Source organism: Sprattus sprattus (genome assembly GCF_963457725.1).
Source record: "Sprattus sprattus genome assembly, chromosome: 1".
Taxonomy (NCBI): domain Eukaryota; kingdom Metazoa; phylum Chordata; class Actinopteri; order Clupeiformes; family Clupeidae; genus Sprattus; species Sprattus sprattus.
The window spans coordinates 23,223,832-23,249,795 of record NC_137920.1 but is presented as its reverse complement, the minus strand read 5'-3'; the positions used below and the strand labels follow the sequence as shown (position 1 = coordinate 23,249,795).

Sequence of the window (25,964 nt, the reverse complement as noted above, 5' to 3'; positions counted from 1 at the left end):
AAAGCAAGACGGCAAATAAGCTACTTACTAGTTCGGCAGACAGTAAAAAGCCGGGCGGCTTCAGGCAATCCTACATTTAGCAGTAATATGCCTATGAACCCTGGTGGCGACTCTCCATATTAAAAGTCATTGTAGTGCCCCAATTTTTTTCAAGCTGTTATTTTAAGGTAAAACTGCTTATCCTACCCCTAATCCTGAAGTACAATTGTTGCATAATGCTTCTTTAAGATGACTAATCATAGTGATTAGTTATTTTGTAATGGTAATATAGTCACCTTAATATTGTTACCTATGGTATTAGTAATTATAAGTACGTAAAGATTTAGTGACATGTAGTGGTGGGGTTGCAGATTGCAACCAACTAAATACCTCTCCCTTACCCCTCTGTTCCCAAGCATGTAGAATAACATACAGTGACCATCAGGCTTAAGTAGCTCCTTCTAAAATTATGTTATCGTCTATGACCTCTTGGAGTGGCCATGTTTCGTGATGTGAAGTGACGAGGTTGATTATGATAGATATTCATGAATTGTATTTAGCTGTTTAGGCTGAAAAACTGGAAGTCATAGCTTCCATGGAATGTACATTTGGAAGTTTGACTGATCATAGCTGTCCTGCTAGCCTGAAATATAAGAGCAGTTTAAGAAGAGAAGAGTAAACTTGACCTTATATTATGTGCTGACAACCATGATACCCTGATGTTGTGTGTGTGTGTGTGTGTGTGTGTGTGTGTGTGTGTGTGTGTGTGGTGTGTGTGTGTGGTGTGTGTGTGTGTGTGTGTGTGTGTGTGTGTGTGTGTGGGGTGTGTGCAGGCGGGCGGGCAGGTAGGCAGGTGTGTGTGTTTGTGTAGGTGCGGGCGGGCAGGCAGTTAGGCAGGCATGTGTTCTGTTGTTATAGATGTGTGTGTGTGTGTAGGTGTGTGTGAGTGTGTGTGTGTGTGAGGGTGTGTGTGGGTGTGGGCGGGTGGGCAGGTGTGTGTGCGTGAGCTTTTGCGTGTGGGCGAGACAATGTACAGAGATGCTACCAGACTAGTTTGGCAGGTCTCGTCCTTTGGTTAATGCGTCGAGTGTGTGTAGGTGTGTGTTTGTGTGTACGTGTTTGTGAGTGTGTGTGTGTAGGTGTGCTCTGTGGCCTAATCTCTTCAGGATCAGCGTCGGGGCTCATTGTTTCTGCATGTTCAGAATGCCTGCCTGACGAGCTGCAGGGTAGATACTAGATACTGTCTCAAAAAGCTACATCACAGCTTTTGTTCTGGTCTTAAAGGGCAAATCACATACTCTTGAACTGATGGAATGAAGATTTACTTGTAGTTAACACTACATCCTCCTCCCCCTCCTCCTCACCCTCCTCCTCCGCCTCCACCTCCTCCTCCACCTACACCTCCTCCTCTTCCTCATCCTCCTCCTCCTCCTCCTCTTTAGTGGCTACTGTTTTGCCCTTTGAATTATAGCTGCTACACAAGCAGGCCATGGCTTTGTTTTTTCAGACACAGCCAGGCGTGTCAGTTGCTTGCCGTCCCAATTCCTTTTGAGCAGGGCTGACTCTCTCTCTCTCTCTCTCTCTCTATCTCTCTCTCTCTCTCTCACTCTCTCGCTCTCTCTCTGTTCTCCTCTCCCCCCTCTCTCTCTCACTCTCCGTCCCCCTCTTCTCTTGCCCCCTCTCTCCATCTCTCTCTCTCCCTCCCTCCATCTCTCTCTGTCTCCCTCCAACTCCCCCCCTCTCTCTCTCCCTCCATCTCTCTCTCTCTCTCTCTCCCTCCCTCCATCTCTCTCTCTCCCTCCAACCCCCCCTCTCTCTCTCCTTCCATCTCTCTCTCTCCCTCCATCTCTCTCTCTCTCTCTCTCTCTCTCTCTGGCACAGCAGTCCAGTCCCTGTGGGGTGAAGATTTGCATGCTTCTTTGCACCTGTGAAACATAACCGAGGCATTTACCTGAAACAGCAACAACGAGAACAAAAGCGGTCTCCGTAGTAATGACGTTACTATCTCTAGGGAGGAAAAAATGCCATCGCTGACGGTACTAAAAATGGGGCTTTTTTTAAACGCCATAAGCATTATGAGCTCTGTCATGGCACCTGACCTTGAAAAGCCGCATGCTACTAGAAGTAGATAGCCTCACAGGTATTTGAAATCGAATAACTGAATGTTGTGCGTTTCAAATGATATATTTATTTGGATTTTAAAAAGGGGGGAGTTTAAAGTTTATTTGGATGTCTTTCAGTTTTAACAGTCTCACAGCGAGTTATGAAGGAGGTGTTATTGTCTCATTTCACACGGACCAAATTAAGACTTTTCTTTCTGCAAACAAATGAGACTCTCTCTTAAGTTAACTCTCTAGGTCTCAACTGGAGGGTGATTTCAGTGATCAGTGTGATATTGACTTATTTGTAAATTACCTATTTACTGCATATACTACATATGACCTATGACATATTCTTTTGTATATATGAGGATGTGTGAACTTGAATGTGTAATTGTGCAATCTCAAGTTATGATATTACGTTTATCTTCCTTGTTCTCTAAATACATTTTCTTTGTGTGTGTGTTTGTGTTTGTGTGTTTGTGTGTTTGTGTGTGTGTGTGTGTGTGTGTGTGTGTGTGTGTGTGTGTGTGTGTGTGTGTGTGTGTGTGTGTGTGTGTGTGTGTGTGTGTGCGCGCAGCCAGGTGTGGTGGGGTTCTTTGAGTTCAACTCCTCTCCTCAGCCTCCCGGATACATCACCTTCCTCTCCTCCGCTCTACAAGCTCTCAAGAGGGGTGAGCACACCATTTTACCATCATTAACAATATAATATCTGTGTGTCGCTGTTTATATGTGTGTTTGTGTTTGTCTGTGTCTCTGTGTATCTGTGTTTGTGTTTCTCTGTGTGTCTGTGTGTCTGTGAGTTTGTCTGTGTATCTGTGTGTTTGTGTTTGTCTGTGTGTTTGTGTTTGTCTGTGTGTGTGTGTCTTTGTCTGTGTGACTGTGTCTGTGCATCCCTTTTGTAATGGTGTGTGTGTGTGCGCTGTGTATCTGTGTGTTTGTCTGTGTCTCTGTGCATCTGTGTTTGTGTTTGTCTGTGTGTTTGTGTGTTTGTCTGTGTGACTGTGTCTGTGCATCCATTTTGTAATGGCCATTAGTCCTTTTCCAAACTGACTGCCAGAAAGAAATGACTCCTCCTGTGTGTGTTCAGATGCTATGAAAGGTGTCATATAACTCATTGTTAACCACAGTAGCATTGGCATGCATGGTGTACTGCTGTAAGTTAATGGGCTGGGACATGTAGTTTATTAGCACAGCACCTACACATTTGTCCCGATCAAGGTAGATCATGAATAGTTGCATTTAGAGCCATGGCTGACTGGCTGCCGTCACATCAACTGTCCAAGCAGTCTGCAGTGTAAAAAGCGCCATATATGTGTATTTCTTGGTGAATTGATGTGTGGTCTTACCGTGCCGGTCCCCTCATTGGCCCAGATTTTCAGGGGGTGGTGCGTTTTGGCGTGGTGACCGATAGGAGGGTTGCGGAGGCCATCTCTGTCCAGGATGATGAGACGGTGTATCTGCACAGACACTTCAACTCCTCCCTGGTGAGCAGCTCCTACCAAAGTTCTATAGAATCGATATATAGAATGTATATATAGAATGTAGAACATATAGAATGTACAGACAATTCAACTCCTCCCTGGTGAGAAGCTCCTACCAAACACAATGAAGTGTGAAGTTCTATAGAATCGATATAAAGAATGTATACATAGAATGTAGAACATATAGAATGTACAGACAATTCAATTCCTCCCTGGTGAGCAGCTCCTGCCAAACACACTGAAGTGTGGAATTCTATCACTGCTACTACGACAGTAATAATCAGAATAGATAATAGTACAGATAATAGATATAAAATATATGCAGTACTGTGCAAAAGTTTTAGGCAGGTGTGAAAAAATGCTATGAACTAAGAATGCTTTGAAAAATGTGAACAATAAATGTTTTTTTTTTTTATCCATTTACATGGTAAGACTGAGCACAGCAGCAAGACACAACGTAGTTATACTGCATCAGCAGGGTCTCTCCCAGACAAAGATTTCAAAGCAGACAGGGGTTTCAAAATGTGCAGTTCCAGCTCTTTTGAAGAAGACGTTGAGGATCGTAGACGCAGTGTTCAGCCAAGGAAACTTAATGCAGCTGATGAAAAACACATCAAGCTTATTTACCTTCGAAATCGGAAGATTTCAAGCAGTGGCATCAGCTCAGAACTGGCAGAAACCAGTGGTACCCAGGTACAGACATTTACTGTCCGGGGAAGTCTGGCCAGAAGTGGTCTTCATCGAAGAGTTGCAGCCAAAAAGCTCTACCCCGACAAGGAAACAAGGCCAAGTGACTGAACTAAGCACGTAAACATAGAAACTAGGGGGCAGAAACATGGCAGAAGGTGCTCTGGACTGATGAGTCAAAATTAGAAATATTTGGCTGTAGAAGAAGGCAGTTTGTTCGCTGGAGGCTGGAGAGAGGTACAATAATGAGAGTCTGCAGGCAACAGTGAAGCATGGTAGAGGTTCCTTTCCAGTTTGGGGCTGCATTTCTGCAAGTGGAGTTGGAGATTTGGTCAGAATGAATGGTGTCCTCAATGCTGAGAAATACAGGCAGATACTAATCCATCATGCAATACCATCAGGAAGGCGTATGATTGGCACCAAATGTATTCTGCAGCAGGAACATAACCCCAAACATACAGCCAATGTCATTAACAACTATCTTCAGCTTAAAGAAGAACAGAAAGTCCTGCAAGTGATGGTATGACCCCCACAGAGCCCTAATCTCTACATCATCGAGTCTGTCTGGGTTTACATGAAGAGACAGAAGAATTTTAGGAAGCCTACATCCACAGAAGATCTGTGGTTAGTTCTCTAAGATGTTTGGAACAATTTACCAGCCGTGTTCCTTCAAAAACTGCGCAAGTGTATCTGGAAGAATTGGTGCTATTTTGAAGGCAAAGGGTGGTCACACCAAATATTGATTTAATTTAGAATTTTCTTCTGTTCCTTCACTGCATTTTGTTAATTTATGAAGAATTGATGAAAATAAACTGTTAACACTTCCATTTTTGAAAGCATTCTTAGTTTACAGCATTTTTTCACACCTGCCTAAAACTTTTGCACAGTACTGTATATAGAATATAGAGCATATAGAATGTACACTTTGGAAGGCATGTACTCTCACTGACTTGTCCTTCTCCTGCCTGCTCTCCTACTCTTCCTCCTCCTCCTCCTCCTCTCCCTCCTCCTCTTCCTCCTCCTCTCCTCCTCCTCCTCCTCTCCCTCCTCCTCCACCTCTTCCTCTGCGTTGTCAGATCTTCCCGCGCTGGGAGCGTAACTTCACGGCGGAGGGCATCTGCGGCTGGGTGTTCCAGCACCGGGAGAGCGTGCTGCCCTGGGTGCCCTCCACCGGGGCCAAGAGCCGCGGCCTGGAGCAGGAACTCCTCAAGGGCCCCGCCCTGCTGCTCTTCCTGCCACATGACCCGCTGGCAGCAAATCACCCGCTGCAGGAACAGGTGGGAGACCCGCCCATCTGGCGGTCACAGTGGTTTTTGATTGGACTTCACCTGGATTGTGATCTGTGGTTGTTGGGAAGCTACTATACCTTTAGGGAGACAGAGACTTATGTCCAGCACTGCAGGTCAAATAAGAGTTCAGTAAAGTGGCTCATTATAAAACTTGCATGAAGTGAAAGAATTAAGAGTAGTGTAAGTGAATGAAAGTGTTTACGGTGATGTGTTTCTGAAGTCCCCATTTTGAATCCAGACTTTATTTATTTATATCCTGATTATTTGATTATTTACATAAAATGATGCACAGTGGTATTTATGCTCGGTCCATTTATTTATTCATTGTGTTTTATTGTTTTATTGTCTCCCAGATTGCGGACATTGCTGTGCGCTATCACTCCTGTTGCGAGGATTCCATCTCCCGGGACACTGATGGCCTCGACAGACTCCCCCGAGTCCCGCCTGGTCCGCTCTGCTGCAACACTCTGGTTCTGCCCGGCTGGAGTTCAGTGTCTGGTTCCGCCCAGAACGTCTGCGAGCTCTGCCTGAACCGCTCCATTGGACCTGCGGTGTCCCTGGATGGGACCGGGATCGGTGACCGTGGCGGTTCCCGACGCTGCTCCGTCCTCGAGCTGGAGGCGGCGCTGGAGTCCTACCTGCGCCACCTTTCTGTTTCGGGGGGCCGCCTCACCCCCCACGCCCACACGCACTCGCCCCCGCTCCTCGCCCCCACCTGCAGCAATGTCCGCAACACGTACAGCCCATTTAGCCACTACAGTGCCTGCTGCCGCCCCCTGCTGTCCGAGGCGGGGAACCGTACACGGCCTTCGGACGAGTCGGGAGGGCGGCCCTCCGCAATCGAACCTCCCTCTTCCGCGACCCCGCCCTTTGCCTTTGCGCCCGAGGCCGATTGCCCGCTGGGCGATGGAATGGCGGGGCTTCGTTGTCGGACTAACAAGACGTTGCGGTTCTATCTGCTAGACTCGCACCTGCACTGGGAGCTCGCTTCCCGGCTCGGTGCGATTGGGAACCAAAACGCCAGCGATCGGATGTTCGTTGCGATCGTCGATCTCGAAGATGAAACTCACTATGTTCTGGATCACAGAGGAGGCCTCACCGAGTCACTAGGTACAGGAACAGCCCACAGCTGTAGAGTGCAAGATTCTGAATATACTCACTGTTAGAATTAGTGTTAAAGTAGCCAACATGAAAGAAGAGAAGTTTAAAAAAAACTTTGGTGGTACAGTGGTTAACGTCGCTGTCGACCAGGGTTTGTTTCCCGGCCACTACAGCATGCCTATGTCAGTCGCTTTGGATAAAAAAGTCTGCTAAATACCTGACCTTTGGATAAAAGCGTTTGCTAAATACTGCTTTAGCTTTAAGATGGAGATGAAGGCAGATGAGTGTCGTGACATATTTGTAATTCATGTCTGATTCTGTTGTACTATTCTGCTGTGTCACCCACTGTTGGTAACTCATGTTATTAGTCATAGATAGCAGGTTTATCATTAAAGTGCAGTAATATGGTTTAGTTGGTTTAATGGAATAGTCTAGTTCTTTGGTGTTGTTTGTGATGGACAACTTCTTATTTCACATGACTTGATCTCACACGCGTGTGGTTCTTGTGTTTGCTTTAGAACCCTTCATCCAGAACTTCAGCACATCGCACAGCCATTTAAAGAGGCATCTAGTGGGAGACAAAAGACCTCAGCCCTCATTGTCCCTCATTCAGGAAGTCACAACAGACACCTTCCTGGACACCGTTATGGACCCCAAAAGGGTAAGGAACATGATAATGAAGGTGACTCATTTTAGTCCGTTTCTCATGGGTTTTTTCGATAAAGTTCAAAGTCAAAGCTGGATCACATGCAGTAATGTAAAAGGTATTTGCGATAGTTTGCATTATTCGTTTGACATTGTTTTATTTGTGTTAGAAATATTGTTTTATAGATGGAAAATATGTCTAATGTTAACGTGTGTGATGGAAGGTATTAAGTATGTGAGTGTTATGTACAGTCTCCTCCAGAGTGTAACCATTACATTCACATTTACATTTAGTTATTTAGCAGACGCTTTTATCCAAAGCGACTTGGAGGATGTATACACATTTTACATTTACACCGATGGGTTCGGTGTCTTGTTCAAGGACGCTTCGACAAGGAATCGAATTACTAAACGACTTCTCTACCTCCTGTACCACTCTACGCTACCCCCACCCCTCTCTCACTCCCACAGGACGTGCTGCTCCTGTACTACACCGACTGGTGTGGATTCTGCTCCGTGCTGAACCACGTCCTCATCCAGCTGGCCAGACTGCTCCAGAACAACAGCAGGCTGACCGTGGCCAGGTGAATAAACGTTACATCAGTAGAGATTACAGCAGGCTGACCGTGTTCAGGTGAATTAACGTTACGTCAGTAGAGAGGCTGACCTTGGGCAGGTGAATTAACGTTACAATAGAAGAGATTACAGCAGGATGACCGTGGCCAGGTGAATAAAGTTACATCAGTAGAGACTACCGTTAGGGACGTTGTTACAACAGCAGGCTGTTCGTGGCCAGGTGACGTTACGGCAGTAGAGATTACAGCAGGCTTACGGTCCCAAGTGAATAAATGTTACATCAGTAGAGATTACAGCAGGCTTATGGTCCCAAGTGAATAAATGTTACATCAGTAGAGATTACAGTAGGCTGACCGTGGCCAAGTGAATACACGTTACATCAGTAGAGATAACAGCAGGCTGACCGTGGCCAGGTATGAATAAATGGGAGATTTGATTTAAAAGCAGGACATCCAAGCGCAGTGAGTGAGGTGAGGAGATAAGTAGGTAGAGTTAGCACAGTTAGTTGGGGATTATTAATGTTCATGTGTCAGATGATGTACAGGGTGTGCACACGGGTCCCGGTTTGGTTTGGTGTGGATCATGTCTCTCAGATTCTGCACTGCCTCTCTTGGTGGGCCCTACTTAGCCGTTGTGCTAATCCATGATTCCAAGTGTTCATGAAGAGTGAGTCATTGTTGTTTGTTTCATCTCCTTGTGGTTGCCAGGGTGAACGTTGCCAGTAACGACCTCCCCTGGGAATTTATGGTGGATCACTTTCCAGCCATCCTGCTCTTCCCTAGGCACAGGTACTTTGTGTGTGTGTGTGTGTGTGTGTGTGTGTGTGTGTGTGTGTGTGTGTGTGTCTGTGTGTGGGTGTGTGTGTGTGTGTGTGTGTGTGTCTGTGTGTGTTCCAAAGGTTTGAAAAAAAAAAAAACACCACCCGCATTGTCTTGATTGGTGAAGGTGAAGGTGAAAGTGACCATCTCCCTCTGTTTAACTGTTTCTCCTTCAGACTGATCCTCTCTCTCTCTCTCTCTCTCTCTCTCTCTCTCTCTTTCTCTCTCTTGCTCTCTCTCTCTTATGTGTGCTCTCTTTCTATATCTGTCTCTTTTTCTTCCTTTCTATTCCTTGTGCTTATAAACTTCTAATTCAAAAGGGGTTCAATAGGTTAAATACAATACAGTATTTCCATTTTTTAAGTTATTGGGCAAAAATCATTGACTGATTCTTTCTCACTTGCTTCCATCTCTGTCTCGTTCTCTCTCAGGAAGCAACTGAGTGTGAAGTACCCCGACGACTCCCGCTTCACGCTCCCCAACCTGCTCCGCTTCGTCCTGGAGCACACCAGCGACGACCCTCGCCCTGCGAAACCCACCCCCCGCTCTTCTTCCTCCTCCTCCTCCTCCTCTTCCTCCTCTTCCTCCTCCCCTGTCGGAGGCAGCAGTGGCGCTCGCTCGCTCCTGGAGGTGGAGCTGAGCGTGCTGCGGGGCGAGGTGCGGACGCTGCACCGGGCGCGCGGGCGCCTCTCGCAGCAGCTGGCTGGCGTGTGGCGCGAGAGGCGGGCACTGGCGCTGCATGCCCGCGCCCTGGCGACGGAGAACGGCGAGCTGCGGCAGCGCGGCGACCTGCTGGAGGAGCTGCGGCGGGAGAAGAGCCGGGAGCTGGGCGAGGCCGTGCGCCGCCTGCAGGACCTCGCCGACGCCTCCCAGGGTCTGCTGGCCGAGAACACCGTGCTCAAGGTGCTCCTCGCTGCCCTCAGGGAGAGAGGAGGAGGAGGAGGAGTAGGAGGAGGGAGAGAGGCGGAGGAGATTGGGAACCAAGAGGTTTCGTGACGAAGAGGAGGAGGAGGATGATGATGATGATGATGATGAAGACGATGAGGAAGAGGGAGGAAGATGATGGGGTCCTGGTGGAGTGAGCCCACACTGTTGCTGTTGTGGTGACTGGTTGAGACGACAAAAGAAAGACAAACCAACTAAGAGGGAACTGAGGTGCAGTGAAGATGAGATGCTTTGCCACCTAGTGGAAGACCAGGGTACAACATCCACTCGACCGCGGAGAGATAACTACTAAAAGTCAGATGCCCAGGCGAGGACCCTTGAGACTAAACGAGGCAAGATCAGCTCAGATCCTCAAGGCCCACCTTAGACTTTTTGAAGTAATTGATTATTTATAATTCGCCGCCCCGTTCTTCATGGCCTTAATCACTGGAATAGAACAGCAGTCCGTCTAAGGAATCATCGAGAACTATAAACGTACAAGGGCCCCTCAGATCCTTCAGTCATTGTGACATCATTACCTGAGTCAGTACGGGGTTCCGAGGAGAGAGGGCTGTCACCCCACCCCCACCCTTAAAAGAACTTGAGACTTTTCTAGAACATATTCCATCTTGAAACACTGAAGCTATATTTCAGTATTTTTTTGAGTGGGATGTCATTGATTGTTTATTAGTGATGGCAACATTAGTTTTCTTTTGTTTTGTTTTTTGTTTTTTTCATTTCGCCAGACCATATTGTTTTTGTGGTGTTTGTCGAGAAAAAAAATTAATCTATTTTTACACGGATCCTCAAATCACTAAAAAAATAAATAAAAAAAGAATGAGAGCATCTATTCTTATGAAAGTATTCAGGTATGGAAAGCAAACTGCTGCGTCTGTTTACATGGGTGTGTGATGTACAGATTTCTACTGATTAAAACCTGTTTAATTTAACTTACACCATCATTGTCGCCATCTTTTGTGTACATTGGCGCGGGATGTTCTGACCCGAAACACAGAACTGCATAGTGTATACCCTGGATGGCTAGTGGGAATGGCAGGTGTGTTTATCTGCCCTTCACCTGACCATATTCCATCAAAATGAATTTGAGGATTATACCAAAAGTAGTTGCGTTGCAAAAACAATTCAAATGTGTCAAATTGTTGCGGACTGTGACTTTAAAGCAACAGTATGCAATTAGAATTCAAAATACTGTTTTTTTTTCTCCATTAAATTGCTGCACCTCATTGTCCTCACTGCTCACTGTTCTGTGCACTTATACAACTCGAAACTTAAAGACTCTTACCAAGGTCGTACTACACCATCCAATCAGTAACGTAGCTTCTGTAACAAGGAAGGGTGGGGTGTTATTGATTGGCTGTTAAGCTCAAGCTCAAATATCAACAACCTCTTTGCCTGAATTAAGGACCACACCTTTAATGTGCCTCAGACGACCTGGAGTTCCTTGCCTTTTTCAACATGACCAGTAGATGGCGCTTGTAAGCTGTGAATGGCTATGGGGATGTTGATTCAGGTCTCACTCAGCTGATCTGTTGGACGTTGCAACAATAACTAGGGAGCGGAGCCCTGGCGATCGGTCAATTATGCCCGTATGTATCCTTTATTACTGCCCCCTCAGGAATTGCTACAGAGGGGGTTTCCTCAAGACACTTTCTCCTACATCTCCACTCATCTGTACAACTTCAGGTCAGCTCTGTAGAACTCCAGTTCAGCTCTGTAGAACTCCAGTTCAGCTCTGTAGAACTCCAGTTCAGCTCTGTAGAACTTCAGGTCAGCTCTGTAGAACTCCAGGTCAGCTTTGTAGAACTTCAGGTCAGCTCTGTAAAAACTCCAGGTCTGCTCTGTAGAACTTCAGGTCAGCTCTGAAGAACTCCAGGTCTGCTCTGAAGAACTCCAGGTCAGCTCTGAAGAACTCCAGGTCAGTTCTGTAGAACTTCATCAGGATTCTCTAATAGAATTTAGTCAGTCCAACTTCAGTCCTTCAGAGGTCGCATACAGCAGAGACACTGAGATGATTTAATTTAGAAAGGATGTTGAATAGTCTCACTGTGTGCATCTAATACCACAGAAAATATCACCAGTTACACACAAATGAAGAAGGAAGCATTCTGTGAGTGCACTGACAGAATGAGACGCATTCTTTACCTCAGGCCTACTAAGCGCATTCTAAACGCTCCCTGTACATGCTTGTAGATTATTTTAGGCTACTGTAAAATCCTTTTTTTGCTACTGTGTTTTGTAAATAAGTAACTAAGTAGGCCTAACGACCTCGGCCACATGACACCCAGCAATAGTGAGGCGATTAGAACTAGCCTCTCATGACTGCTAATCTTTTGTCTGCCTGTGTTTATGCGGCTGCCAGAAAAGCCATGTGTGATGAAGCCCAGCGGGCTAATAGAATTTAGCTGCAGGACATGTGCGAGTTATTTCCCGCTCTCCTTCCTTTTTATAACTGCCAAATTGGCCTATATTTTGGGCACAGCTGGAGCATTTTCTTGGTAACTGCTGGTCTCGGGATCGACCGCTCATTTGGTTAGTTTTTGATGACATCTCGCTTTTAACGCAAAAGGTCGGTCTTTGTGTCTCTTCTATACTGACGTCAGGTGAATTACCCAAAACGCAGTCCCACCCTATTTTGAGAAGATCTGATAATTTTGAATATAGGAAAATGCAGTGGTGGTCCGTCAGGGCCTTCAAGGCCTTCTCTGCTGGCCTAAACATCATCAGAAAATAAATGTAATAAAATAAATTTAATTTTAATATTTTCTTTTCATAAATATCTATTCAATTATTCCCTATAGTCCATTATCTTCATTGCATAACTTCCAGCGTAGTTAATTTATGTTAGAGCTTTCATCCAATCATATTTCAGCTATCATGTGTTGCTACGCTCTTCCCCGAGAACAGAAATCTTCCCTGAGGCCTTCAGAATTCACATTGAAGGCCCGTGTACATCTGATTGGTTATCACAACTGGCTATTTCAGTTCATTTAAGTTGAATGAACTGAAACAGACAGTTGTGACAACCAATCAGATTTCGAGTTGGCGACACTGGGCCTTCTAGAAGGCCCGGAAGATTTCTTTCCTCGTGTTGAACGTGACACGTAAACGTCCTTTGATTGGATACTGAGGCAGACCAGTGCAGTGCTTCAGTGCTCAGTTTAGCTGGCTAATGTGAAAACGACGTACAGCGGTTTCAATGCTTATTATGCTAGTTGTTTCAATTGGTAAGACTAAATATAATTACATTAACCAACTCAAATTAACTATTCTAAACCTGATTGTTCAAATGCTTGATTGTGATTGGCTAAAAGCCGTTGTAAAATCCAGCATTACCTTACAATTTGACCTGATTACATTCCATATTACTGCGCAGCGAATGGCAAGGCATTCATATAGCGCATTTCATACCCAGTGTTCCATCTGGCTGTTGCGTTGCTTCAAGGGTTGCGTGGCAACGATTTATTTAGGAACTATAATTTTTAGTAGCGGAAGAATGACGGTTTATCATTAAACTATTGTTTCTTAAATTGAATTGTCTTTATTTATGAAACCATATCAAATATGTGTAGTAACAGGTTTAGAAAAGCAATAAGCCCCGCGAGTCCGTGCTTTGCGCTGATTTTAGAACAGGTAAGGGGGTTTAACGGCACTCCGCTTCGCGTCGTGCCTAACAACTCCCTTACCTGTTCTAAAATCAGCGCAAAGCACGGCCTCTTGGGGCTTATTGCTTAAGTTTACACCAACTTGATACTTGATACTTGGTACTCGACTATGTTAAGGTGATGCAATGCTCACTTATACTGCCTTTCTGTATAGCCTAAATATAATGGTTCGAGAGCCATGGCGTCATAATGATAGTATTAGGAGGTGGATTGACTCAGTTTAACATCGTGTAGGACATCGCTGAAGGCCCAGTCGTGAAATGCACGGACCGCCACTGGGAAAATGTCTTTGTAGGGAAATATCTAAGAACAATTAGGACCACTTTCTATCATTCTTAAAAACACAAAGGTACTAGGCTAAGGTGTTTTCATGACTAAATTAGTCAATTTGAAACCGTCATGTATCTGAAAATTAGAAAAAACATCTAAACAAAAAGCAGAGGGAGAAACACAAATCTCATGCAGGCTTTGGCTGGGTGTGTCATGGCCCCATCCGCTAAAAACGATATGCCTTGCACATCAGGTGATACTGTGTGGTAAAAAAAATACCTTTCTGAGTCGCTGATCAATTACGTTGGCCGCTTCGACACAACAATAATCTCATAGAACTACAAAGCGAGGCCAATTACCAGCTGAGAAAATAAGCACAGCCCAACATCCCCTTCGACTTCGACCTCCTTAACTGGTCACAGAGATGCACTCCGTGCTCCACTCGCCAGCGTCTGTGTCTGCATCTTGTGAGCGGGGCCGTGAGCATCGTATAGAGGACTCTTTCATTGGGGGTCAGGGGAGGAGAGAGCTGGGCATGAGGGCAGGGCTGGGACGTAGCCTACAGGAACACAAGCCCGTTATTCTCACGCGCCTCCACAACGCTCACCCTGACCACTGACCGCTCTGTAAGTAGGCTTCCGTTTACACTGTCTCTGTTTTCCAACTCTGGATTTCCAAAGAAATATGAATGAAAGTATTTCAATTTTTGTTGAATATGTGACTATATACTGTACTTTGCTCTAAATATTTTAGTAGTCATAGACAGTTTGACTGTTAGTCCTTCACATGACCATATGCTTTTAAAATTAATTTGAAGATGGTACCAAAATTAGTTGCCTATAAAACCATACCTCAAAAAGTGTCAAATTGTCGCATAGTGTTACTTTAAATATTTGGGAATGTGGCTGAATATGTATTAAATGTGTTCTAAAATGAAATTGATACATACTCTCTTTCTAGAGCTATGGCCAATGCTGCAGGCCAGGTTATTGTTGGTACGTAAACATTTCTTTAGTTTCCTGGTTGACAGATAAATATGATTTGAGATGGCATTGCACCGTAAAACGTTTCATTATATTTGTATACAAAACCTACCCGCCATCATGAGATACAACAATGTCATGGCAGATGATGGCATATCCTCATTAGTCGTCATGACAATCAGTGTCCATTATTTCTAACTGTCATGCTGTGACACTCTATGCCATATGTTATGGTGATGGTGTCTAATTTTCTGACAGCTGTCATGTCAGTTACTGATAATGACACCATGACACTGTGATTGGCTATTGACTGTCATGATGGTAACAGGCTGTGTCATGTGCTATGCCATGTTTATAACAGGAAATGTCATGTGCTATGTCATGTTTATAACAAGGTTATGTCATGTGCTATGTCATGTTTACAACAAGGTTATGTCACTCTTATTATGAAGGTTTCCCATGTTGCCTCATCTTCCCTCCATTAGGACACTGCATTAGGTTTTTGCTGCAGTGGAACTCATAGTCAGATAAGATACCCATTGCATTTATTTCAGTTACAGTAAAGACATACATTTAAATCTGTATGTGTTCCCTGCGTGTTTAACCCGTGGCCTTGTTGGTATTAGCTCGTAGCCCTGCCAGTTGCTTTACAGGTTAAGGGAGTTTTTTCTTGCCCCTGTTGTGCTTGCACTATGGGGGTTCAGGCTCTGTAAAGCGCCTTGAGACAATTGTATTATTATGGCGCTATATAAATTTAATTGAATTGAACTGAATTGAATTGAAATGAATTGAGCCACTGAGACACTATGAAGAGACACTACTGAGGACACTTTTCTTTCTGAGTGGACTGTGCCGTTCTGTTCCCAGCCACCATCGGCCCCTTTGGGGACAGCCCGGTGCAGGTGACGTGCCCAAGCTGCCACCAGACGGGGGTCACCAAGGTGGAGTTCAACTCCGGCCTGATCACCTACCTGTTCTGTGGTGGGCTCTTCATGTGTGGGTGAGGACAGGCTGATAGTTTAAAAAATTATTTGTTGTAAAAAAAAAGTATTGCTTAACAAGATAGAACGGGTTTTCAGTCTTTTACAAAGTTCTGCTCCCCAAGCTGGGGTTGTAAGTGAGACGTCTCTGTTCTCTGTTCTAGGTTCGTCCTTGGCTGCTGTCTCATCCCTTTTTGTGTCGACCGCCTGAGGGACGCAAAACACTCCTGTTCCAACTGCAAGGCTGTGCTTGGGGTCTACAAGCGTCTATAACCTGAACACACACACACACACACACACACACACACACACACACCTGCATATTGTGATGGCAGTCCAAATAAATGTCTTCACATTCAGACAGACACCTTTGCTTGTAGTTCTAAAACCATCAATAAACCTGAATGGACACTCAACCACATACACATTCATAAGCTCTCTCTCTCTCTCTTAAACACACACCAAAACACTCTCTCTGTTCATTCTCTCTCTCTCTCTCTCTCACACACACATACACATATTCACCCTCACAAAAGCACTGTTTCTCACTGTTTCTCACTGTTCATTCTCTCTCTCTCTCACACACACACACACAGACAAACACACACACTCTCACACACACACATGCATACACACTCCCTCTTTCTCACACACACTCTCTCACACATATATGCATTCACACACAAACACACACACCCACACACTCCCTCTCTCTCTCTCACACTGACTCTCTCTCTCTCTCTCTCTCTCTCTCACACACACACACACACACACATGCACACACACTCTTTCTCTTCTGTATGCCTTATGCCCTCATTTTCTCTTTTCCTACATATTTTATCCTTCTTGTCAGAGGCTCCTCTGTGGCCCTCTGGTCTCTGGTTGCCCTCTCAGACTCTGAGCACATGAGGCCATACTGGGTCACATGTCCTGAGATTGGTTCTGATTTGATTTAGGAGAACAGAGATGATCTGCAGTCACTGACTACGCCTTTCACTTGGCACCACAACACTGCTGTGTTGTTGCTTGGTGTCGCTATGCATTTCCACGAGGAAAACGGTCACACACGGGGCACGCGGGTGGGGTGTGCGCCCTAAAAATGGTCAGGCGATCCAACGGAAAAAAAACCCCCACATTCTTCCAAATCTGTAGCTGAGCAACATGTATGGTTAAGGTCAATTTGGACTCTTAGATAACTACTGACTGTGAAAAGAAACCACAGCATAATCTTCACTCCTAAACGAGTTAAAACTAACCGGCAGGTTTTTTTGGTTTGAGTGGAAGTAGACATTCAATTTATTTTGTGTTCAGAGTGTTCAGACATTGGTTGTGACTTTACACTTTTCATTGGGAGGACTGCTGACGGCCAAGTGTAAGAGGGCTGGAACAGTATTTGTGACAACTCTGAATACCAGTATACTGTTACTGTTCTTTAATCAGTTATTCTCTTTCCATTAAAGGTTATCTTGGTCAACTTCATCATCATTCAATCATGTGATCTACTGTAGTGAAGTTCATTTGGGCATTGCTCTCAATTGACTGTACTGTCCTTGTTGTTGTTAATTGGCAATAAACTTTCTAATTCACCTCCTTGTTAACGCTGTTGTTTATGTTACCTTAAAGGCAAAGTCCTTGATCCTGGTGAAAGGTTGTTGATTTTGGAGCTCTACAGCCAATCAGATTACCCCCCTCCTTTCTGTGGTGCTGAAGCAATGCTGTAACATGAGCTCACCTTGTTGCTGATTGGCTGGAATAGTGATACATCCAAACCACTTTGTTTGTTTCACATTGACAGAGCTGTGTATGAACCCAAGATTTTTATTTCTTTTAGCACACACCGAACAGACAGCTAAAGGGATGTGAGGAGAATTTTTTACTGACTTCAATGGAGAATGTAAAGGATTATAATCAAGAACTGTACCTTTAATATATACCCATTGGTTCCAGCATCATTGTCCAATATGTACAGAGACATACACCAGAGCAGACAGATACATACACCAGTGGTCATACACAAAGTCTTAGAATGTTTTTATTCTTCTGATTTGTTAGATAAATTATATTAAGACGTTTATATTGATGAGACAGAGAGGGAGATGTGTCACAACCAAGTATCATGAACAAACTCCAAAAAAGAGCTGGGCGCAGCCAGCCTTATGTTAGTAGAAAACACAGGTTTCATCACACAAAGGGCGGTATTCTCCCGTCCCATCGCTATAAAAGTTGCTGCAGTGATCTCAGAATATGTCCTTGAGAGATGAGAAGTGTGCATGATTATCAGTACAAAAACAGGTGGTTTGCCTCAGACAGTCAAGGCCTCAGCCTGTCAGCACACAGGAAAAGCAAGCAGATTAAAATACAATAACAATGTCTTCATTAAAATTTCTCTATCATGATTATATTTTCCTTCAGTACATCTTGACTTTGCAGTTCAGTAACATTAGTATTAAATGAGTATAGGTCTAAAAAGAAAAAGTGCAGGCTCTCTGAGAAAGGATATCAGAGCTCATTTGGCTTCATAGTTTGCTATCATAATTGGGTCTCACCACCTTGTGCTGGCATTGTAACACACCCTGACTACAAAGCATTGATCTTTTTTATTTCAGCCATAACGTGAGAAAGTATGGTAATCGGGGTCAGTGCTACGGAACATATAGACATGCAAAGTAAGTTAAGACTGAGGTCCAAGATCGAAAGTGAAGGTGCTTGTGCTGACAACCCAAGTAACAAAAACAGTTTAGCTACTTCTAATCCCTGAAAGTGAAAAAGTGAGACCCTCTTATGACGCAGATTTCCAGTAATATGTTACCGAGATGACATTCTTTATGTACCCTTCATGTGTGTGGTCATGTTGTGCAGAAAATGCAGTAATGTGCATATAAATATGGCTGTAAACGGATTTAGATTTCCTTAAGTGCTCTTGACTCTCATTCATTCTTCATTACTGGAGAAGGTAACGTGCAGAGACAGTTATGGCCAGCAGGAGGCAATAGAGGCCATGTGCAGGTCTGACACTCGCTCCTCCACTTGCTGAAAGAAAATAAGAAGCAAAGAGGAAATAAAGGTTAGTGTTGAAAACGAGTGTTGATATAATACTCAGTATGTACATACATATACCCTCTCAAACACACACACATACACACACACACACACACAGAAGAACTTTGGGCTGTTCTCAGCTGCCGCCTCTGTCCTGGACTTGCAGAGACTACAAGGCAGCTTTTCTCTGGTACATAAACACACACACACACACGCACATACGCACACTCGCACGGGCACGGGCACACGCACACGCACACGCACACGCACACGCACACGCACACGCACACGCACACGCACACGCACACGCACACGCACACGCACACGCACACGCACACAATCTGTAATTACCAGTGGTGGCAGCCCCTGTTGTCGCCACTGCTGTAGTAGTTGTTGTCGTGGTCGTCGTTGTTGTTGTTGTGGTCGCTGCGTTTGTGGCAGCGTTCGTGGCAGCGTTCGTGGCAGCGTTCGTGGCAGCGTTCGTGGCGACGTTCCCAGCGACATTTACCGTGGTGGCAACGGTGACAGGGGTGCTGCGGCCGCCAGTGAGGCCCAGGCCCAGCGTGTCCAGGTCAGTCTGGTACTGGCGACTGATCCAGTCCTGGATGATGGAGTTACTGGAGTAGGCGCTCAGGTCGTTCACGTTGGTGCTGCCAAGCAGGCTTGAGACGTCCGACACACTCAGGGTCTGAGAGGGGCAGGGAGAACAGGACAGGTGGGGTGAAGACATTGTGGATAAGAGTGTGTGTGTGAGTGTGAGGGTGTGTGTGTGTGTGTGTGTGTGTGTGTGTGTGTGTGTGTGTGTGTGGGTGTGTGTGTGTGTGGGTGGGTGGGTGGGTGTGGGTGTGGGTGAGTGAGTGAGTGAGTGACTGTGTGTGTGGTTGTTTGTGTGTGTGTGGGTGTATGGGTGAGTGAGTGTGTAAATGTGTGTGTGAGTATGTTTTGGACTTTGTATTGTGTGTGTGTAAATGTGTGTTTCCCTAACTCACCTGAATGACGCTCTGGTCTAGAGCAATGAAGGTGTCCATGTCCATGTTGATGTTGGAAGAGGCCAGGGTTCGGACAAACGACTCTGTGGCACCACCTGGGTCACGAGAGAACACACACTTAATCTGGGAACGTTTGAACAACTACCTACTAGCGTTTTAACAACACCACCTGTGACTGCAGATTGCTAACTCTGCTAACGCTAATCTTCACACTGTGCCTGCAGGCAGCTAATTCTGCTAAAGCTAATCAACACACTGTGACCGCAGGTTGCTTACTCTGCTAACGCTAATCAACACAATGTGACTGCAGGTTGCTAACTCTGTACTTGCACGTTCCAGTCTCAAACTATGGGTTTGTATCAATGTGCCATCCCTCATTAGTGCTCAGGCCATCTAACACAACAATACACTGCTGAACTTATTATTATAATAAGTTATAATTAGGGCTGTCAAACGATTAAAATATTTAATCGCGATTAATCGCATTTTTGTCATAGTTAACTCAAAATTAATCGCGATTAAATTAATCAAAATTAATCGCGATCGCAAATTCGTGTCTATTCTAAATGTCCCTTCAATTATTTTTTTCCATCATTTTTATTTTATTTTAATGGTCTTATCATGGAAAAGTGGATTGGCTTGCTTTAAGCAATGTTTTATTTGATTGAAAAACAACGTTGCCAAACAGGGCGGTACAAAATAAAATGATAAAGTGCACATTTAAGATAAACAAGGACTCAGCCTATATACAGTTAAACCATGGCTTAATATTTGTTTTTTTCAAGTTTGCTGTGAACATAGAAGTCAGGCCTCTTATTTCAAAAACAATAAACCGTAACAGTTAGGTTACCAACAAAAGGTAAGCCAACTACCTCTGTGCTTTCAACCAGCTGCCTGTTGACATTTTCAGACAACAGTGAAGCTCGCTTCTTTTGCACAGCACAACTTTTAAAGGTAAACTTTCTATTCAGAAGCTTTTTATCATCCATTTCGCCGTATCGCGCTCATCATTCACTCAAACGTGACGCTAGCCTACTACACAGTTTGGGAAGGCAAAACGAACGAAACTTTTTTTTTTTTTACAACGCGTTAATCGCGCGATAAAAAAATGAACGGCGTTAAAATGGGTTCGCGTTAACGCCGTTAATAACGCGTTAAACTGACAGCACTAGTTATAATATGTTATTACATGCTTACAAAGATCATGTTACATCAAGTGGGAGGGACCTTATTCAGTTTCGTTTACACATGCACATCCTTTAATATAATTATAATCATTTATTATACGGCTCTTCAGAACGTTCCAAAAAGCCCCGTTGATTTGAATGGGCCATCCCCAACGTTCGCAGGTACTTATTTTCATATAATGACCTGCATATAATGACCGCTGTGCTGTCAATGGCAACGGGTTTTGTGCTTCTGATATAGGTCTTTCGTATCATTCCGAAAGTATTGAGTCCGGTAACTTATCAATGGAGTTTCAGCGGACGGTTGAGCAGCTGTGTTCTAAAGAATGTTCAACGTCTTTGAAGTTCAACGTCTTTGGCGAACTATTTCTCTGCTTTTTAACACTACATATAGTAACAAATACATTGTAAAAAGACACACTGTGTTAAGTTATTTTTTTGTTTTGGTAAGTTGCCGTATAATAAGCGGGATAATGTATAGAACGCAGGTCCTTATCGGAAAATAAGTCCCTTCAGGGCGAAGCAAGACACCTCCGCTTCGCGTCGGTGTCCGGTTCACCCTGTCGGGACTTATTTTCCGATAAGGACCTGCGTTCTATACATTATCCCTTACATAATTCCACAATAAACAGTAAGAGTGCTATTTGTATTATTATTGTTATTATTCTCCTTTGTAGGTTGCTTTGGATAAAAGCGTCTGTTAAATTAATAAATGTAATGTATTATTATAATTACTATTATTATTATGAGCAAAGAGTAGTGTTTGGTCGTACCTAGGTATGACTGGATGAGTTGGTACTGTGTGGAGGTGACCGTTGCGGTTGACCTCTTGGTGATGGTCGTGCTGACGAAGGCTGCCAGGGCGATGGGGAACAGTGCCTTCTTCTTGGTCAGACTGCAACTGGTGGTGGTGAGAGCGTCCGCCTGCCTGGAGTCAGGAAGCACAGGGGAGGAAGAATTAGAATGTAGAACTGGATGAGTCAAGTAGAATGGATGTTGTGTTCACTGAGAACGTTCACATTCACTAGAACTCTGATATAAATCTTTCAATATCCAGCCCCATAATTCTTACTGAGAAAGTTCATATTCACTAGAACTCTGATATAAATCTTTCAATGTCCACCCCCATAATTCTTACTGAGAAAGTTCATATTCACCAGAAATCTGATATAAATCTTTCAATATCCAGCCCCATAATTCTTACTGAGAAAGTTCATATTCACTAGAACTCTGATATAAATCTTTCAATGTCCACCCCCATAATACTAACTGAGAAAGTTCATATTCACCAGAACTCTGATATAAATCTTTCAATGTCCACCTCATAATACTAACTGAGAAAGTTCACATTCACTAGAACTCTGATATAATTCTTTCAATGTCCAGCCCATAATACTCACTGGGAAAGTTCACATCCACCAAAACTCTGATATAAACCTTTTAAATATCCAACCCCTAAGATCCACGCTGATCAGAACTCTGACTAATGTAAATCTTTTTGAATATCCAGCCCATAATACTCACTTGAGGCTGCTGGAGGTGACGGTCTCCAGCACACTGGTGTCCAGGGCACAGAGACCCGAGCCTCCCAGAGAGTTCAGAGCAGAGGTGTCAAGGCTCTGCCCTGCAGCAAGGTACTTCGTCATGATGGCTACGGTCTAGGGGAGCGAGTTAAAGACATAGAGTTTAAAACAATATGATAATAATAATCATTATTCATTATTTTCATACATATTTTGTTATATTGTGCTTTATTTGTATTGTTGTTGTAAATGTATTTCTTCCAAATATGCTTGTAAGTAACTTTGGACTAAAGCGTCTGCCAAATACCAAAACTATAACTACAACTGTAATTGTTGGCCAGCAAAATGCTATTGTAAAGTCCATGTATACACACAATCTAAATAAAAAATGTGCATATGACATTCTAAACGTGTGTATCACACTCTAACTGTGTATATCACATTCTAAAAGTGTGTATCACATTCTAAACGTGTGTATCACATTCTAACTGTGTATATCACATTCTCAACGTGTGTATCCATTTAGTGTGTGCATATCAAAGCAGCTCTCAATGATGGGTAGAGTTCTGGCCTTGCGGACTAACCTGGTTGTCTGCCCAGTCTCCGTCTGATGTCTTCAGCAAAGAGGACAGAGTGTCAATATTGGTCACGTTCCATTTGCTGATGTCATCAGTGGTCGCCCCTCGGGATGCTGGCCCAAGCATCTGGACCACATTGTCTGAGATGCCTTCTGGGTAGGCCTGGGTTACAGGAAACAACAAACAAGGAGCCAAAGGCAACGGTCAATAACCAAAAGGGGTTATGGTTAGCATTAGGTTATCATCGCTACCTCAAAGTGTGTTCTTTTACAAGACCACAGAACGGTGCAGAATTCTTTTGTCAACAGCAATAACAAAAAAAAGAGTGTTTCTAGACTTTCTCAACAACGATATAATTCTTAAAAGCATGTGAAAAAAACATGTTTTCCATGTGTTCCTGTGCATTCACACTTTTTACTACATATGTTTACACACCGCTGAAGAAAACAAACGTGAAATGCCACAATTTTCCTGTTCCTGCAGAATCATATCATTACAGTGAAACGCTTTCATTTCACGGCCCAACAGCCGGTCTTTTCTTGACTACCTTCCGTTAGTCAAAAGCTAGAACAGGCCAAAGACAAACTTAAACAAACTAACTCTCGATTGTTCTCTGTCTACCCCAGTAGACTATTATGTGCCAAAGTATTCTATTTTTTGTTTGCAGCTATTTTGTATTCACAGCTGAAGCCATTTTGTTTTAGCATGTACCTGATTCAACTTCTCTAGAATGATCTGGTGGTAGCTTTCATCATCTGCCTTGTCTGTAATGGCTGGCAGATTGTGCTTGAGGGTGGTGACGGTCATGCAGGCGTTGAACTGTGTGGCGTCGTAATCGATAGGGAAGGTGTCGTCATTGATTTCGACCTGGGTGATGGCGCCCACGGTGCACTCGATGGCTACAGGGGGGTGAAAAGAGGGTTTCAGCGGGTAGAAAGAGGGTTACAGGGGGGTAAAAAGAGGGTTTCAGGGGGTAGAAAGCGGTTAAAGTTCAGTAGAGAATGCCAAAATGTTTTGTTTTTTTGTCAAGTGATTATTATATGTTATTTCTTTCACAGAACGATCGGAATTGGCTGGAAGAGTTTTCATGAAGCAAAAGCTTGGTGTAATTTATGCTTATATACTTTTGTCCACTAGAGTGAAGTATAATGTGAAATAGGCCCCTGCATAAGCCAGCAAGCTACCTGCACACCGAGACATGTCATGTGATCCTGTGGCTCGGGCAGTGAAGCAATCGAAAGAGCTTGTTGCTAATGACAACTACTTCAGACGTTCGGCACCCAGAATGCCCACGTCCTGGCCACAGTGGATATCTGTGCTGTATTGCAATTCGCTTCGGACAAAGGCATGTCCTAAACGAGTGAATCCAAATGTAATGTCAGTCCGTGCACTCACATGCGTCACGTTTGGCTCGCTGAGCGGTGCGGATTGCTCTCTTCAAGGTCCTGATCTTCTTTCTGGAAGTGCCTTTGCGTCTCAGCTCTCTGATGAAAGACCTCAGGAATTTGCGGCAGTCCCTCTGTAGAGGTGGTGATCAACAAACAAACAAACAAACAAAAACTCACACAAGAACACTTTACAGTACACCTGTTTTCTTCCATGTTTGTACCAAGGCGAGCCCCTTCTCTTTGACAGACAGACCCCGTGAGTGCCGCACACAACGCAGATAGGGCCCACTCCTACCTTTTTGATTTCTCTCCAGAGAGTGGATGTGAAGTACAGAGGCAGAATGTCCAAATCCTCTAGAGTTTGCCGTGTCCACCTTGATGGAACGCTGTGGTAACATAAACAAACAAACAAATGAAATAAAACCAGAAAGTTAGGTAATTGAAAAGAGGTTTTCGATTGATTCTTTCTAAATCTCTTCAGGCATGCCCACTGTGGGAGTGCTTAACTTTTAGTCATCAGCGCATTTCCGCTGCTGTCGTTATGCCAGAAATGTTTTTTCTACCCAATTCATTGATATTTTAGTTCTGTAAGCTCTTCAGTTACTAAATCTGAACTAAAACAACAACTACATAGCTGAAACAGTAGCCACATATGGCTCCTTTAAGCTGTGAATTAGTTATGCATTGGGGTTTGACACACATAACTTTGGCAAATTCGTCCCTCTCCTCCAGGTACAGTAGAAATACATTAGTGTACAACACTGTCCGAGTGGACGAGTCTACGTACCCGTATTTAGTCTTGCCCGAGAGAAGAAGTGTCTCCATGCCGGAGATTAGTGAACTTGTGAGGTCGTCGCAGCTCTTGAGTTTCTCGAGGATGGAGGGGTCCGAGTTTTGGACGTAAGAGCTGTTAAGTTGGCACACCATGTTGCCCAGGATGCCGATGTTCGCTGCATTGATGTTGAACCCGGTGATGTTCTAAAAAGGGAAAGCAGTTAAAAGTGCAGTGTGTTTGTGTTTCTTTTGAATTTATCAAACCTCATCGAGAAAAATAAAGGAAAGTTATTACTCTATGTTTTGTATTAAATGTGTGATTGATTTGGACAAGAGCCTGTTTTGCCAAATACCAAAACTATTAACTGTATTCAATTACTGCTCTTTAAGGCCTGCATGCAAATGATCTTTGTCTGTTTGTGTGTGTGTGTGTGTATGTGTGTACTTGAGTGGTGTATTTTGACAAACCTTTACCAATAAAATATACAATTGAAACAACAGTCAAACAAATTAACAAATCGAACATTTTGACTTTCATGTACACAGTTATCTCAACCGACTGGTGAGACGTAAAGATGAACTAATTTCCTGGTAACAGGTGACTTACAAGGCAGGTTTTGGCGTTGCTGAGAAGCGTTGTTTTGGTAGATTCGTATACATCGGAGAGAACACTAAAGTCCGCAAATCCGAGTTCAGTGAAGTAGCTTAAACAGTTTGTCACATTGGAATAACTAAACACACACACACACACACACACACACAGAGAAAGAGAGAGAGAGAGAGAGAGAGAGAGAGAGAGACATACAGATTTAAATAGTTTGTTTAAATCCACCAATCACATCTCCAACACAATGGCTTCAAAAGGTTGATATGTATTTTTGACAGGAAACAATATACAGTATATTTTCTAATGGTAAAAAAAACTTAGCGCACACACTCAAATGTCCATTTCTAAGTTCTATGTTCTA

The 25,964-nt window shown here is 44.0% G+C and overlaps 1 protein-coding gene across 1 annotated transcript in view; it reads left to right on the top strand.

Annotated features, from left to right (window-relative positions):
* The window catches only part of txndc11 (thioredoxin domain containing 11), a 16,782-nt gene extending 6,126 nt beyond the window's left edge, over window positions 1-10,656 (top strand). Inside the window, exons 5-12 of the mRNA XM_080839359.1 lie at window positions 2,659-2,752; window positions 3,453-3,565; window positions 5,326-5,526; window positions 5,892-6,648; window positions 7,158-7,300; window positions 7,756-7,868; window positions 8,568-8,648; window positions 9,110-10,656. Coding sequence (XP_080695485.1) covers window positions 2,659-2,752; window positions 3,453-3,565; window positions 5,326-5,526; window positions 5,892-6,648; window positions 7,158-7,300; window positions 7,756-7,868; window positions 8,568-8,648; window positions 9,110-9,674 — 2,067 coding nt within the window. The 3' untranslated portion in view covers window positions 9,675-10,656. The remainder of the gene's footprint in view (window positions 1-2,658; window positions 2,753-3,452; window positions 3,566-5,325; window positions 5,527-5,891; window positions 6,649-7,157; window positions 7,301-7,755; window positions 7,869-8,567; window positions 8,649-9,109) is intronic.
* The last annotated feature ends 15,308 nt before the right edge of the window (window positions 10,657-25,964 follow it).